Genomic DNA, 16,098 nt, shown 5'->3' with positions numbered 1-16,098 from the left:
TGCTACTAAACACATGTTAAAATCATAACATAAGCCAAAGCAAATTGCAAAAAGATAGAGACGTCTCAAGCGGTTATGTTTTGATAAAAACGTGTGTGATGCGCTGCCATAGGCTGACGTTATGTACATGATAGCACATGGTTTTTCTTGTACATAATCGCGTGTGATGAGCTTCTCTGTCCCTACTGGCCGGCCTATAATATAGAAACAATAGTCGTTAGTTTATTCAAATATTTAGTCACTAAAATATAAAAAATAATAGTCATAACTTTATTCAAATTTCCATTCTCTCAAACAGAATTTTCATTCAAATAATATATATGACTTTATTACAAAGAGGATTGGCCATTATTCAAATGTAGCTAACTAGTTGCCAGCACCTAGCTCCTAGCTATCTCAAAGTTGAGGCAAGCATCTAGAGCGGCATACTTGATCTTGTCGAAGTCAAGTGGAAAGTTTGCCCATTCTTTCAATCTTATGGCTGCTATCTCTGGATTCTTCTTCGATAGGTTTGTCCCAATATAAGCATTGGCCAAATCGTACAGAAAAGGAAGAAGGTTGACAGTCGGGTTCCCGATATCCTGCTGGAGGTCGATCACCCCCGAAATGTCGATGTTGTAGTACTCGACCTTGGTGACGTCGTTGGCTATAGAAACACCGCATAAGAGGATGGAATCGTCCCTAAGGAACTCCTGTATGGCCTCCAGTACATTATCAGCATGGGCAATCTCGAAGACCGGTGTCTTGTACCATGGATAGTTGCAGGACAGAAGCACGTTGCGCGCCTCTGATCCAGTGGAAGATCCGTCTGCCTCACATTCTTCACCGTATCCGTGAACTCGCATTCCAGCCCCACACATTTGATCGGTGCAGTGTCGAGGAGGTTCTGCTTTAGTTGACGTATCCACCTCTCCACCCTCGATGCACGGAGGGTTTAGGTGACCTTGAAGCTCATCCCTTGCTCGTTGAAGTAGTACAAGGAGGAAGGTGGTGCAGCCACCATTAGATTGGTGTGGGTGTTCGTCGGTCTGGTTGTGGTGTTCTTGGCTTTATCTGCAGAATTGTGAAAAGCGATCGATCGAGAGGAGAGAGAGGTTGTATGTGGTAATTTTATCGTAATCGAGGATTCTATATAAATTATCGATGTGAACATGATTGCATTTGATCAATGTGAACTCAAAATTGTACTGTGATGTGAATCAACAACAAAAGTTAATGGAGACTTTCAATTGGCGCTTTTCCTCGAATTTAACAGTAAAGCGGTTCCAATGCTGGACGCGGTTTCCGGCGGACATAATTGCATGATGCAATCTTTTCTACTCTATGTTTATCATTATATATATCACACACAGCTCAGCAGAGTAAAGCAAATGCAATCCCAACCATCACATATGTTTGTGCGTCATAAGTCGTGTAACCTTTCCATAGATAAGTCCAAATTTATTAAAACGGTAATCTATGGTCTCATTGAAACAAAGCACAACATTCAGTAAAAAGTTGGAGTAGCCCGTCATATGTATAAAGATAATAGTCTATGGCCTCCGCAATATTAATATATATTAATTTATGAAAAGTTGGAGTAGCTATGATACACAAAAACACGATACATTTCCCCAGCCGCTCCTTACGTACATAATAGTCGGAACACATTTAAAGCAAGGGTTTTGGGAGGGCATCTAAACGGCCTGAAAAAGCAGCGGAAAAGGAAAAAAAAACGCGAAAATTTCACACGCTATTAGACAGAAAGAAATGGTTTGCCAACATAGAATGGTTTGCTAACATAGAAGTAAAGCAAACGCTTTTTATTTAGCCACCCGTAGGCGTATTGATGCATAGATTAAAGAAATTGAGTCGTTTGGTATGTTTACGCACAGCGGGCTGGCAGAGACTACGCAGATGGTACGATTTTTTGTATCAGAGTTCAGCCGCACAACACATTGTGAGCCTTCCGTGTGTCATGGGATCTCTTAAAAAGTTCGATATGTACTAGTGAATCAAAAATCTTTTACGCGAAAGAGCACAATTTCTTTTGCTGAGCCGTCACCAAAATTAGATGAATCGATCCCCTTTTACCATCTCCAAGCGGTTGCATTTGAAATCTAGCGACATGTACACCTCCACACCGTGAGGAAGCAACCAAGTGAGTAACCTAGTGAATAACATACAAGAAATGAGAAACCCAAACCTTATTAAAAAGAGCATCGTTAACTTTCGCACAAACTGGTGCTTTAATTTGTTAATTAACAACCATCAATCCGTTCCCGAACATAAAGAAAATATATTGATATAAAGATGATACCAATTTCTTCTAGCTTGATCCGCAAGATGTAATAATTTATAATGATATGTTCATGAATTACTAAATAAAGTTTACATAAAGGATGGTATGCATCGATTGATGCAAAGGCCGGGTTCTGCAACAATCGGAAAAAAACTTCAAGATTTTGCACCAATGTAATGTCAAAAGCTAGTAGAGGTATTAAATACGCACACACAAAATAGAGAGAAAAAAGACAAGGACCCACTAAAGCAATCAATTACTTGCAACAACAAAACAACCACCATTGTGGTAACACCAAGACCGCGAAGAGGTTCTCCAACAGCAACACGTCCTAGTAGAAAACACTGCACAAGCATGGTCGTCTCTCAATCTAACCATTAAGGTTGAATCAAGGGTTTTTACCCTAGAGTCCGATCAAACCCCAAACAATGCTCTCAACAAGGATGCATCATTGTCAGGTACAACATTAAGATACACGGTTTTGAAACCAAATATCAAGGCTCTGTATTCGAAAAGCACCACCAAAAATGAAGTCACATCTTGTGCTCCCGCATGATGATGTCAATTTTATCCACGAGTAAGGGTACCAGCGGGTACATACAAATATGGGCTGATTATGAGCCTATTTTAATACTCATAGGTAGTACTCATACCCTACCCATTATGTCATGGATATTCCACGTGTAAAGTCTTGTACCCGTGTGAAAGAGCAAAATCTATACCTCGTGCTTTGTGTGTTTGATTACAACACTAGAATGAAGTTCACCGTGTGGCTAGTTTGTTTTTGATAGATTTGAAAGTGCACGGTGCCCTCGCTGAACACTTCAGGATCGGAAGACTCGAGCGTAGCTTTTAGGTTTTCTGGTTTTGTGTGTGTGTCGCGAGGTAACATGGTTGGAGAGGGAAAGAGGAAAACCAGTTTTTCCTGACTGGTAGTACCGGTACCAGAAGCGGTAGTACCGCTATCCCTACTGGTACCGGTCATCAGTACCGCTCTGGACTTTGCACGAGGAAAAAGCAAACAGAAGGGGTTACGGTACCTTACCGGTACTTCGAGCTGTACTTCCGCTCAGGTACCGCTAACGCAAGGTTGCGGAACTTCCGCCCTGGTACCGCTACTGGTACCTGTTGGAGATATGCCCAAGAGGCAATAATAAAATGGTTATTATATTATATCTTTAAGTTTATGATAATGTTTACATACCATGCTATAATTGTATTAACCGAAACATTGATACATGTGTGATGTGTAGACAACAAAGAGTCCCTAGTATGCCTCTTAACTAGCTTGTTGATTAATGGATGATTAGTTTCATAATCATGAACATTGGATGTTATTAATAACAAGGTTATGTCATTGTATGAATGATGTAATGGACACACCCAATTAAGCGTAGCATAAGATCTCGTCATTAAGTTATTTGCTATAAGCTTTCAATACATAGTTACCTAGTCCTTATGACCATGAGATCATGTAAATCACTTATACCGGAAAGGTATTTTGATTACACCAAACGCCACTGCGTAAATGGGTGGTTATAAAGGTGGGATTAAGTATCCGGAAAGTATGAGTTGAGGCATATGGATCAACAGTGGGATTTGTCCATCCCGATGACGGATAGATATACTCTGGGCCCTCTCGGTGGAATGTCGTCTATTGTCTTGCAAGCATATGAATAAGTTCATAAGAGACCACATACCACGGTACGAGTAAAGAGTACTTGTCAGGAGACGAGGTTGAACAAGGTATAGAGTGATACCGATGATCAAACCTCGGACAAGTAAAATATCGCGTGACAAAGGGAATTGGTATCGTATGTGAATGGTTCATTCGATCACTGAAGTCATCGTTGAATATGTGGGAGCCATTATGGATCTCCAGATCCCGCTATTGGTTATTGGTCGGAGTGAGTACTCAACCATGTCCGCATAGTTCGCGAACCGTAGGGTGACACACTTAAGGTTTGATGTTGAAATGGTAGAACTTGAATATGGAATGGAGTTCTAATATTTGTTCGGAGTCCCGGATGAGATCCCGGACATCACGAGGAGTTCCGGAATGGTCCGGAGAATAAGATTCATATATAGGAAGTCATATTCCAAGTTTGGAAATGATCCGGTGCATTTATGGCAGGTTCTAGAAGGTTCTAGAAAAGTCCGGAAGAAATCACCATGGAAAGTAGAGTCCCGGAGGGACTCCACCTTGCTTGGCCAGCCAACCCTAAAGGGGAGGAGTCCAAGGTGGACTCCCCAAGGGTGGCCGGCCAAACCCCCTCATGGAAGGGGGGAATCCCACCCCAAGTGGGATTCCCACCTTGGGTAGGTTTCCCTACACATGGAAGGTTTTTGGTTCGGGTCTTATTCGAAGACTTGTAGTCCAACACTTGGGGCTTCCACCTATATAATGAGGGGCATAGGAGAGGGGGCTGACCACCAAAAGCCCATAGCTTGGCCGCACCCCTAGGTGGCCGGCCACCCCCTCTCCCAAACCCTAGCCGCCCTCTCTCTCCTCCTCTTCTCCCGCACACTTAGCGAAGCTCCGCCGGAGATCTCCACCGCCACCGCCACCACGCCGTCGTGCTGCCGGATTCAAGGAGGAGCTACAACTTCCGCTGCCTGCTGGAACGGGGAGAAGGACGTCGTCTTCATCAACACCGAACGTGTGACCGAGTACGGAGGTGCTGCCCGATTGTGGCACCGTGATCAAGATCTTCTACGCGCTTTTGCAAGCGGCAAGTGATCGTCTACCGCAGCAATAAGAGCCTACTCTTATAGGCTTTGGAAATCTTCAAGGGTTAGTCTTGATCATCCCCTCGTTGCTCCCATCTTCTAGATTGCATCTTGGCTTGGATTGCGTTCTCGCGGTAGGAAATTTTTTGTTTTCTATGCAACGAATCCCTACAGTGGTATCAGAGCCTTATCTATGCATAGATGGTTGCACGAGTAGAACACAATGGTTTTGTGGGCGTTGATGCTATTGTTGTCTTTAGTTTGAGTACTTTGCATCTTTGTGGCATAGTGGGATGAAGCGGCTCGGACTAACTTTACATGACCGCGTTCATGAGACTTGTTCCTCGTTCGACATGCAACTTGTATTGCATAAGAGGCTTTGCGGGTGTCTGTCTCTCCTACTATAGTGAAGATTCAATTTACTCTTCTATTGACAACACTAGTATCGCTGTTGTGGTTCATGTTCGTAGGTAGATTAGATCTCTCTCGAAAACCCTAAACCACGTAAAATATGCAAACCAAATTAGAGACGTCTAACTTGTTTTTGCAGGGTTTGGTGATGTGATATGGCCATAATGTGATGATGAATATGTATGAGATGATCATTATTGTATTGTGGCAACCGGCAGGAGCCTTATGGTTGTCTTTAAATTTCATGTTGAATAGTATTTCAAAGTAGTTGTAATAGTTGCTACATGAGGTGAACAACCATGAAGACGGCGCCATGAACCTTGACGCTACACCGACGATGATGGAGATCATACCCGAAGATGATGGAGATCATGTCCGTGCTTTGGAGATGAAGATCAAAGGCGCAAAGACAAAAGGGCCATATCATATCACATATGAATTGCATGTGATGTTAATCCTTTATGCATCTTATTTTGCTTAGAACGCGGCGGTAGCATTATAAGATGATCCCTCACATTAATATCAAGATAATAAAGTGTTCTCCCCTCGTATGCACCGTTGCCAAAGTTCGTCGTTTCAAAGCATCTCGTGATGATCGGATGTGATAGATTCAACGTTCATATACAACGGGTGTAAGCCATGTTGCACACGCGGAATACTTGGGTTTGCTTGACGAGCCTAGCATGTACAGACATGGCCTCGGGACAACGGAAACCGAAAGGTTGAACACGAGTCATATGGATGATATGATCAACATGTTGATGTTCACCATTGAAGCTACATCATCTCACGTGATGATCGGTTTTGGTGTAGTGGATGTGGATCGTGTACCACTTAACAACTATGAGGGATGTTGTATTAAGTGGGAGTTCATTAGTAATTAGATTAAAACATGAACTAATTATCATAAACATAGTCTGAGTAGTATTTTGAATTAATTTTGTAGTATTGGCATCCGTTTTCTACCATGCGCTAGTCTTGTTATTGAGATAGAAATATTGTTAAAATCTGACAAGAAACTTTACGGATTGGTACCGTATTGTTAAAGAATCAAGAATTGATTAAGTCCTATTGCAAACTTTTAGTAAACCTCACATTGTTGATTCAAAGAGCTATGGTTTCAATTAGTACCTAAAGTTATCTTGTCTCCGTGAAACTTGAAGTTCAAATCTGTTTGAAAAGGAAGGAGCTGAAAATTTAGTTTTCAGAAATAATCAAGGTATGAGATATATGTGATATCTAAGACCTTATTGCAAGATGATAGAATATAAATTTGGTGAGACTACATAAACTCATAAGTTTTATGGGAATGTATGAAGGTTGAAGACGCCAGGCGTCACAATCCTCCAACTATTGGGGCACTAATAATATTCGCATATCCATGAAGTTATCATCCTTAGTATGCACCGTTGCTAAGACTCGTCGTTTTGAAGCATCACGTGATGATCGGGTGTGATAGATTCTACGTGTGCATACAACGGGTGCAAGCCAGATTTGCACATGCGAATACTAAGGTTAAACTTTATGAGCCTAGCATGTACAGACATGGTCTCAAAAAGTTGTCATGAATTGATGGATAAAATTATGAGTGAAATTGTTCATCGTATTACAAAGTTACTAATAAGTGAAATCTAGAACACTTGTCATATGATGATCAACTTCAAAGTAAGAACCTCAAGGTTATTGGTATTAGACCAACAAACCTAGAAGTTATTGATGTTGAAGTGTTTTTCTGAATAATGAGGAAAGCTAAAAGAGAAACTACAAAAGATTATTGGCAGAAAGAAAGAAAAGACTAGAAAGTCTAGCTCAGGTGTATATAAATGATATACATGTTATGGATGTATTCCTCGTTTAGTCACACAATGAAATTCTTGGGTATTTGTACCATATTGGTTGGTATGAAGTGTCATACAAAACAACGCAATACAAGAATACAATGGCCTAAGTAACTGACAAGGAATATGATAGGAATACACGTCTGGAACAAAATAAAGTGTTATTATGTTCGTCGTTGGCATTCTATCTAGCCCTTAGGATTTATAATAAAGAACTTAATAATTGTTATTTTGCTCTGGTCAAATAAAAACAATGAGTTGTTCAAATTATGACATTACTCCATGAACGATGGATAAGTTATTATAAATCTTAATGGTGAAACACGCACATAATACTGACGCTAAAATACCATAAGGCAAATGATTTGAATTCCACTTATTTGTGGAACCGCCATTTAGGTCATGTTAGAAAGGAACGCATGAAGGAACTCCATGCAAATGGATTTTTGGAGTCATTGATTTTTGAATCATTTGGCGCTTGCAAATCTTTTCTAAAGAGAATGATTAAAATACCGTTCATAGGCCAAGAGTTGAACGGGCAACTAACTTAGTGAAAACATACATGATGATGTATGTGGCTCACTGGGCATAGTTGTGTGCGGGAGATTCTTCTACTTCATGAAAACTTCCAACAATGAATTGAGTATATATATGAGGATATATTCGATAAGGAAGAAGTTTGAAATATTTGAATAGATTCAAATAAATTTCAGCATGAAGTGGAAATCATCGTAATAGAAAAGTCAAATATCTATGATTGGATCATAGTGGAAATATTTGAATTACGAGTTTTAGCAACCATCTAAGAGAGTTATGAAATTGTTCTACAACTCACATTTCTTGAAGTATCATAGTGATGATGAAGTATCCAAGAGATGTATCCAAACCTTGTTGGGTCAATGATGAGATAAAATATTAATGCCATTATAATTTTTGTGGATTATGCTTTAGAGACTACCGCTTTTACACTAAATAGAGCATCATCATGATCCGTTGAAATGACACCATACAAGTTATGGCATGGGTATAAACCCTAATAGTCCTTTCTTTAATTTTTGGTCTAAAAAGTTTACAACCAAAAACGGATGAATGTCTTTGTTGGTTATCCCAGAGAATTAATTGGGAATTCTTCCCACTATGGAGACAAAGACAAAAGTGTTTGTCAATGTTTCTTATTTCCAAGAAATTGTTTCTAGCGAAGTATTTGAGTGGGAGGACAATAGAAATTGATAAGGTTTATGAACTTGAGTATAATGATCAGAGTAGCGCAGCATTGGAATTGGTTCCGGAAGCGGCCACAACGATCATGACTCCCATGACTACAAAGTGTTTTAGCCATGGAGATCGAAGTACATATTGAACCTTGTAGGTATGGTTTACTTTGTGATCAAATAAATGATTTGTGGACAAAGGATTAATTTTGAACAATGATAAACCAACTACAAACAAAGAAGTTATGATGGGCCCTGACTCCGTTAAAATGGCTATACGCCATAAAATCCAAGATAGATGAATATTTTTTGAAAGTAAATGGATCTATAAAATTGATGGACTTGGATGAAATATCCTTGAAGAAGCTTGACTTGTCGAAAAATTGTTTACGACAAAGTTCAAAGAGTTGACTACGATAAGATTATATCTTCCGTAGCAATGCTTATAGTCTATGTGGATTATTCTAGTAATCACTACATATTTCTTTTATGAAATATGTTAGTAGGATGGCAAAATACATTACTTATCAGAAGTGTGTATTAAAGGTGTATACAAGATACAACCAAGAGTTTTGCTGGTCCGTGGAATACTAGATAGGTATACGAACTTCAATTGGATGAAGTAAGTATCGTGGAGTTGGAATCTTCACCAGATGAAATAGTCAAAGAGTTTTTGATTTCATCAGAAACGATGAAGAGGCTTGCATTTGCAAGAAATTAAGTGGGAGCGTTGAGACATATTTATAATACTTATGTAGATGACATATAGTTGGTTATAAATGATGTAATTATATACTTGATTAAAAAGGTTTCATTGAGAAATTAACTTCAATGAAAGGATATGGACTGAAACAAATTTAGTGTCAAGATCTATGAAGATAGATTGAAACACATAAATAAGTTTAAGTCAAAGTACATAGGATGGATATTGAAGTAGTTCAATATAGAAATATTAAAAAAAAATGTTCTTGTCATGTGAAGGTTTAATAAAACTTGAGTGTATCTGACACTCAATGAGTAAAAACACATGAGTGATTATAGATCACGAATAATATGTACACAATCAGATGTCCTATGCTCTAAAAATGTTATGAGCATGTACCAGAATGATTCATGTGATGATCATTGAATAACAGTAAGAATATTCTTGAGTACTTAAGAAGAACCAAGTATATATATATATATATATATATAATTTTGTATGGAGAAATGACAAACAAATCGCTGTAAGGTGTTACACCGATATTGGTTTTGTCACATATAAAATATAATTTCAAATCTCAAATTTGACTAAGTGTTGTTTAAAAGGTAGCACAATGAGTTAGAAGTTGTCTATGTTAGATTTAGAAGAGTTCTAAATATTGTGACGGATTCTACAAACGAAAGGCAGAGTATGTCATTGTTTTGACAATGACTGAGGATGTTAAGTCAATAAGTTCTTTGAGAACTTGGTGTAGTTCCGATAGTGTCAGAACTTTGAAGCTATATTGTGTGTGACAATATTAGTGACATATTTCAGACCGCAGAATTAAGGTTCCACCAGAAGACCAAACATATTTAATGCCAACTCATTTGGAAATGAGTGATGCGTTGAGACGCAAATGAATTACAAAATATATACGGTTCTGAGCATATCAGATCCGTTGACTAAAAACTCTCCCATGAGCAAAACATGATAAAGCACCGGAAGGCCAAGGTGTTATATCTTTACAAATGTAAACTAGATTATTGACTCTAGTGCAAGTGGGAGACTGTTGGAGATATGCCCAAGAGGCAATAATAAAATGGTTATTATATTATATCTTTAAGTTTATGATAATGTTTACATACCATGCTATAATTGTATTAACCGAAACATTGATACATGTGTGATGTGTAGACAACAAAGAGTCCCTAGTATGCCTCTTAACTAGCTTGTTGATTAATGGATGATTAGTTTCATAATCATGAACATTAGATGTTATTAATAACAAGGTTATGTCATTGTATGAATGATGTAATGGACACACCCAATTAAGCGTAGCATAAGATCTCGTCATTAAGTTATTTGCTATAAGCTTTCAATACATAGTTACCTAGTCCTTATGACCATGAGATCATGTAAATCACTTATACCGGAAAGGTACTTTGATTACACCAAACGCCACTGCGTAAATGGGTGGTTATAAAGGTGGGATTAAGTATCCGGAAAGTATAAGTTGAGGCATATGGATCAACAGTGGGATTTGTCCATCCCGATGACGGATAGATATACTCTGGGCCCTCTCGGTGGAATGTCGTCTATTGTCTTGCAAGCATATGAATAAGTTCATAAGAGACCACATACCACGGTACGAGTAAAGAGTACTTGTCAGGAGACGAGGTTGAACAAGGTATAGAGTGATACCGATGATCAAACCTCGGACAAGTAAAATATCGCGTGACAAAGGGAATTGGTATCGTATGTGAATGGTTCATTCGATCACTGAAGTCATCGTTGAATATGTGGGAGCCATTATGGATCTCCAGATCCCGCTATTGGTTATTGGTCGGAGTGAGTACTCAACCATGTCCGCATAGTTCGCGAACCGTAGGGTGACACACTTAAGGTTTGATGTTGAAATGGTAGAACTTGAATATGGAATGGAGTTCGAATATTTGTTCGGAGTCCCGGATGAGATCCCGGACATCACGAGGAGTTCCGGAATGGTCCGGAGAATAAGATTCATATATAGGAAGTCATATTCCAAGTTTGGAAATGATCCGATGCATTTATGGCAGGTTCTAGAAGGTTCTAGAAAAGTTCGGAAGAAATCACCATGGAAAGTAGAGTCCCGGAGGGACTCCACCTTGCATGGCCAGCCAACCCTAAAGGGGAGGAGTCCAAGGTGGACTCCCCAAGGGTGGCCGGCCAAACCCCCTCATGGAAGGGGGGAATCCCACCCCAAGTGGGATTCCCACCTTGGGTAGGTTTCCCTACACATGGAAGGTTTTTGGTTCGGGTCTTATTCGAAGACTTGTAGTCCAACACTTGGGGCTTCCACCTATATAATGAGGGGCATAGGAGAGGGGGCTGACCACCAAAAGCCCATAGCTTGGCCGCACCCCTAGGTGGCCGGCCACCCCCTCTCCTAAACCCTAGCCGCCCCCTCTCTCCTCCTCTTCTCCCGCACGCTTAGCGAAGCTCCGCCGGAGATCTCCACCGCCACCGCCACCACGCCGTCGTGCTGCCGGATTCAAGGAGGAGCTACAACTTCCACTGCCCGCTGGAACGGGGAGAAGGACGTCGTCTTCATCAACACCGAACGTGTGACCGAGTACGGAGGTGCTGCCCGATTGTGGCACCGTGATCAAGATCTTCTACGCGCTTTTGCAAGCGGCAAGTGATCGTATACCGCAGCAATAAGAGCCTACTCTTATAGGCTTTGGAAATCTTCAAGGGTTAGTCTTGATCATCCCCTCGTTGCTCCCATCTTCTAGATTGCATCTTGGCTTGGATTGCGTTCTCGCGGTAGGAATTTTTTTGTTTTCTATGCAACGAATCCCTAAAGTACCGGGAGGACGTCTAAAACTTGCATAGACCCTAGCGGTACCTGAGCGGTACCGGAAGCGGTAGTACCGCTTTCTGCCCACGTGGCAGATCTGTGAGCTAATTTTGAATCCAGAGCGGTACTACCACTTACCGAAGCGGTAGTACCGGACATGAGAAAACGGGACATAACGATTGGATTTGAGGGGACCTATAAAACGGACCCTTCTTCGCCAGCTCGTTTCATCTCTTCTCTCCCTCTCCTCCATTGTTGCTGAGCTCAAAACTTAGAGGATCTCCCTCCATCCAACCAAACTTGCCCAAACTTTGAGAAGTGGTGGAGGAGACCCCAATCTATAGTTCTACCAAGGGAGTTCTCACCAATATCATCTAGTCCTTAGTGGATCTTGGAGTTAGGGTTCCTATGGTGGGATCTTGTAGGAAGTGCTCCTATGGAGGCTAGCTTGGAGTTGTGCTAGCCCCATAGGGTGTTGGGAGCCTCCGGTGTTTGTGGAGCTCGCCCCAACCTTGTGAAGGAATCGCCGCCTCGACCGGCTACTTAGTGGAGAAGGGGAAGCTCCTTCGTGGGGCTTTCTCGAGGAACAAGGTGAGGCATATGTGGCCGTCTAGCCTTCGTGGTTAGCACCTCCTCAACGCAGACGTACTCCCTTTTGTGGGAGGAACTGCGGGAAATAAATCTCGCCTCGTCTCCGCTACCCCGGTTGTTTCACTCCCTCTCCTTACTATCTTGCTCGGTGCCTTTCCTTGTTGCATCGCTAGGATCATACTAGAAACACACCTATCATCAAGTTGCCACCTTTACTTCCGCATACCGCCTAAAACTGAAAAAGGATTAAATTTGTTCGCTAACGATCCATTCAAGTGGTATCAGAGCAAGGTTTTCTTGCTCGGGCTTTACCGACTAAGAAATGGCTGAACAAGAGGCGGTTGGGAATGGGACCCTTCCCGAGCAATCACCTCCACCATCAAACACTGATAGCACAACGGCTACGTTGGATGAACTCAAGAAATTGGAGTCATCCATCGTAAACCAAATGAAGGCTATGATGATGGAGTTGATTGCTCCAAAACAACCCCCACCATAGATCCTAAGGCAAGTGCCGAGGTTCCTCCACAAGCTAATCCATTTCCTCTTGTTGGCTTTGTCGCTCAATCGACTAAAGTCCCTCAAGAGGGAGGGCTTGGAGAAGCCGACACTTCATCAAAAGGGAAGGATGAACCACCGGTTGCGGGACGTTTGGGAGGTAATCATGCGGTGCCCCCACCAAGTGATTACACCATAAACATTCCAATTCCTATGCCTCATATCTTGTCTCATGGTTCACCACCGCTACCGGAATCCAATAGTTTTGAAAATTGGCAATTCTTAATACGTTCTCATGTGCGCAGCGCTTCCACCGAGCTTTGGCGCATCATTGAGAAGGTTAATCACCACGAGATCCCAAGAATTTGACAAGAAGAGAAGTGGTGGATGCCCAACTCAACGCCACCGCCATCAACATGATCCATATGGCCGTCACACCGAAGGACCGCGCTCACATCCGTTCTCTCAAGACTGCCAAAGAAGCATGGGAAAAACTCGACAAGCTCTTCCTCGGAAATGAGAGCATTCAAAGCTCTCGTTTCAATGTAGTGAACAACATGGCCGACAACTTCATCATGATTGAAGGAGAATCTCCGGAAGAAATGTACCGATGCCTCATCGCTCTTGTCGTGCAAATGCAAGATCATGGAGTAACTTTTGTGGATGACCATTGGATCAAAAGAAAGTTCTACAATGCTCTCCTCCCCTATAAGGAAGTGAAGTTTATGGCCATCAGCCAAAATGCCTCCTTCCGTGCTATGACATCCGATGAAGTCCTTAGCGAAGTCATCGCTTTGGACATTTCCAAGAAGAATGCGGAGGATCTTGTTGCACGCGCTCACAACACCCGCAAGCCCAATCTCACATTGAAGATGAGGAAACATGACGCAAGTGAAAGTAAAGAGGATCCCATGGAGTGGAGTCTGGATGATCTCAAGACCAACTACCATGAGCACATGGCTCTCGCCGCCAAGAGTTTTTGGGATGGAAACAAGGCACGAAGCTCAAGACCAAGAGGAAGCTCAAGATACTATTCTCGTGACCCTCCTAGAAGTTTCTCCAAGAGCCCAAGGGAAGGGCAAAGAGGGAGAACTTGCTACAATTGCGGCGACAAAAGTCACTTTGTCGCGGATTGTATCTATGAGAGAAGGAAAGACAATGGTGGGAGACTTGTCCGCAAGGATAAGTTCAAATCCCTCCCCAAAGGATTCTCCAAGTTCTCCTCCAAGCCCGGCGACACCAAGGTATCCTTCACCAAGAAGCCAAGAGCTTTCATCATCCGTGAGGAGTATTCCTCCGATGAAGGTGGAGAACATGAAGACAAGAGTTTGAACAAGGAAGAAGAGGGAGTGGCCACCCTCGCCATCTCCACTCCCTCCAACTCCCTCTTTGACTCTCCTAATGAGAACCTCATCATCAACAGCTCACGTTGCCTTATGGCAAAGGTATCGTCGGAGGTAGAACCCCTTTCCAAACCTACATAATCATTTAATGCCATATCTATTGATGATGCCACTAGTCTCACCATTAAGCATGAGATTGTATGTTTGGATGCTTTTCTCACTAACATGCAAGGGGACACCAAGACTCACGTTAAGGCCTTCATGGCTCAACTTGGCGCAGCTCAAGAACTTCTAGAGGAGAAGGAGAGGCTTGTGAGGGAGGCGGCAAATGAGATTGCCTCTATCACTCAAGCTCTTGAGGAAGAGCAGAATTTACGGATGTCTCTTGAAGCAAGTGTTACTAATCTTGCAGTCTATAGCATGCTATTCTCTCTCAACTCACCAAGGATCGAGATAACGCTCTCGCCTTGGTGGGTGTGCTCAAAAAGGAGAATCTTTCTCTCGATGATGACCATAACAAGTTACTTGGGAAATTGAAAACCCTCACCAAGGAACACAAATCCTTGGAGAGTGAATTTGCAATTCTCTCTAAGTAAAGTGATCATCCCCAATGGGAAGCTCACAAGGAGAAAGAAGTAGAAGTGCCTAATTCTTGTTGTGACGATCTTGTAGATCAAGTTGCCTCCTTGAAAAGGAACAATGCACTACTCTTGGAGTTCAATTCTCTCCAAGAAGAATCCTTGGATCATTACTATCGATTGAGGAAGGAAAAGGTTTCATGTTGCAAACATGATGAAGAGATCGCAGCTCTTGAGAGGACCAAGGCCAAGCTCATGGAGTTGAATGGGGTGCAAGATGAACACTTGATGGAGTGCTTCCGCATGAGCAAAGAGAATGTCACTTCTTTGGATCATGAGGCAGAGATTGACATCTTAAAGAGGAGTGAGGCCAAGCTCTTGCAAGTCAACGCTATGCTAGAAGAGGCCGTGAAGGAGTACTTTCCTTTGAGCAAATATCGAGTTTGTTGCAATCATGACATGGAGATTGCCGCTTTGGAAGGAAACAAGCGCTTGCTCTTGAAGATGAACTCTCTCCAAGAAGATGCATTGAATGAGCATTTTCGGGTAAACAAGGAGAAAGAGGTCCAAGTGTTTGATATCACTCACCCTTACCCGGAGCATGAATATGAAGTCAATTGTTTGAAGGCCAAGATTTATAGGCTCCAAATCTAAGCCAAATACTTGGAAGGAGTCCTTGAAGCTAAAGATGGAGTCAATGAGGGCTCTAGCAAAGAAGGGGGTGTGGCTACCAACCCAAAGAAGAAGAGAAGAATAAGGACCAAGAAGAAGAACAACAACAGGAACATGGGTATCATTTGTGAGGAAGGTGACTCTAGCTCAAGAAGGGGTGGAGATCCCGATTCCACCACAAGGGGCTATGCCGGTGCTGACAATCCTTCTCACGTTCTTTTTGTTGATTACTATGGTCATGTTTGTGCTTGTTTTATTGGTCCTGATGAACAAAACATTGATTGGACTATTTGGGTTCCCAAACCCCTTGTTACTAACATGATAGGACCCATTGAAAAATGGGTACCTAAATCCAAAGCTTGATTCTTTGTAGGACTATGCTTCCGGTGGGTCAAAATGGGTGGTTGATAGTGGATCCACA

The 16,098-nt window shown here is 41.9% G+C and overlaps 1 protein-coding gene across 1 annotated transcript; it reads right to left on the bottom strand.

Moving 5' to 3' along the window:
* Positions 1-380: 380 nt before the first annotated feature.
* On the bottom strand, positions 381-845 carry LOC127339686 (uncharacterized). The gene has a single exon (XM_051365506.1). The coding sequence runs from the start codon at positions 843-845 to the stop codon at positions 381-383; it is 465 nt and encodes a 154-aa protein (XP_051221466.1).
* Between the last annotated feature and the right edge of the window lie 15,253 nt (positions 846-16,098).

Source organism: Lolium perenne, chromosome 3 (genome assembly GCF_019359855.2).
Source record: "Lolium perenne isolate Kyuss_39 chromosome 3, Kyuss_2.0, whole genome shotgun sequence".
NCBI lineage: Eukaryota > Viridiplantae > Streptophyta > Magnoliopsida > Poales > Poaceae > Lolium > Lolium perenne.
This window is presented reverse-complemented; position numbering and strand designations above follow the sequence as displayed.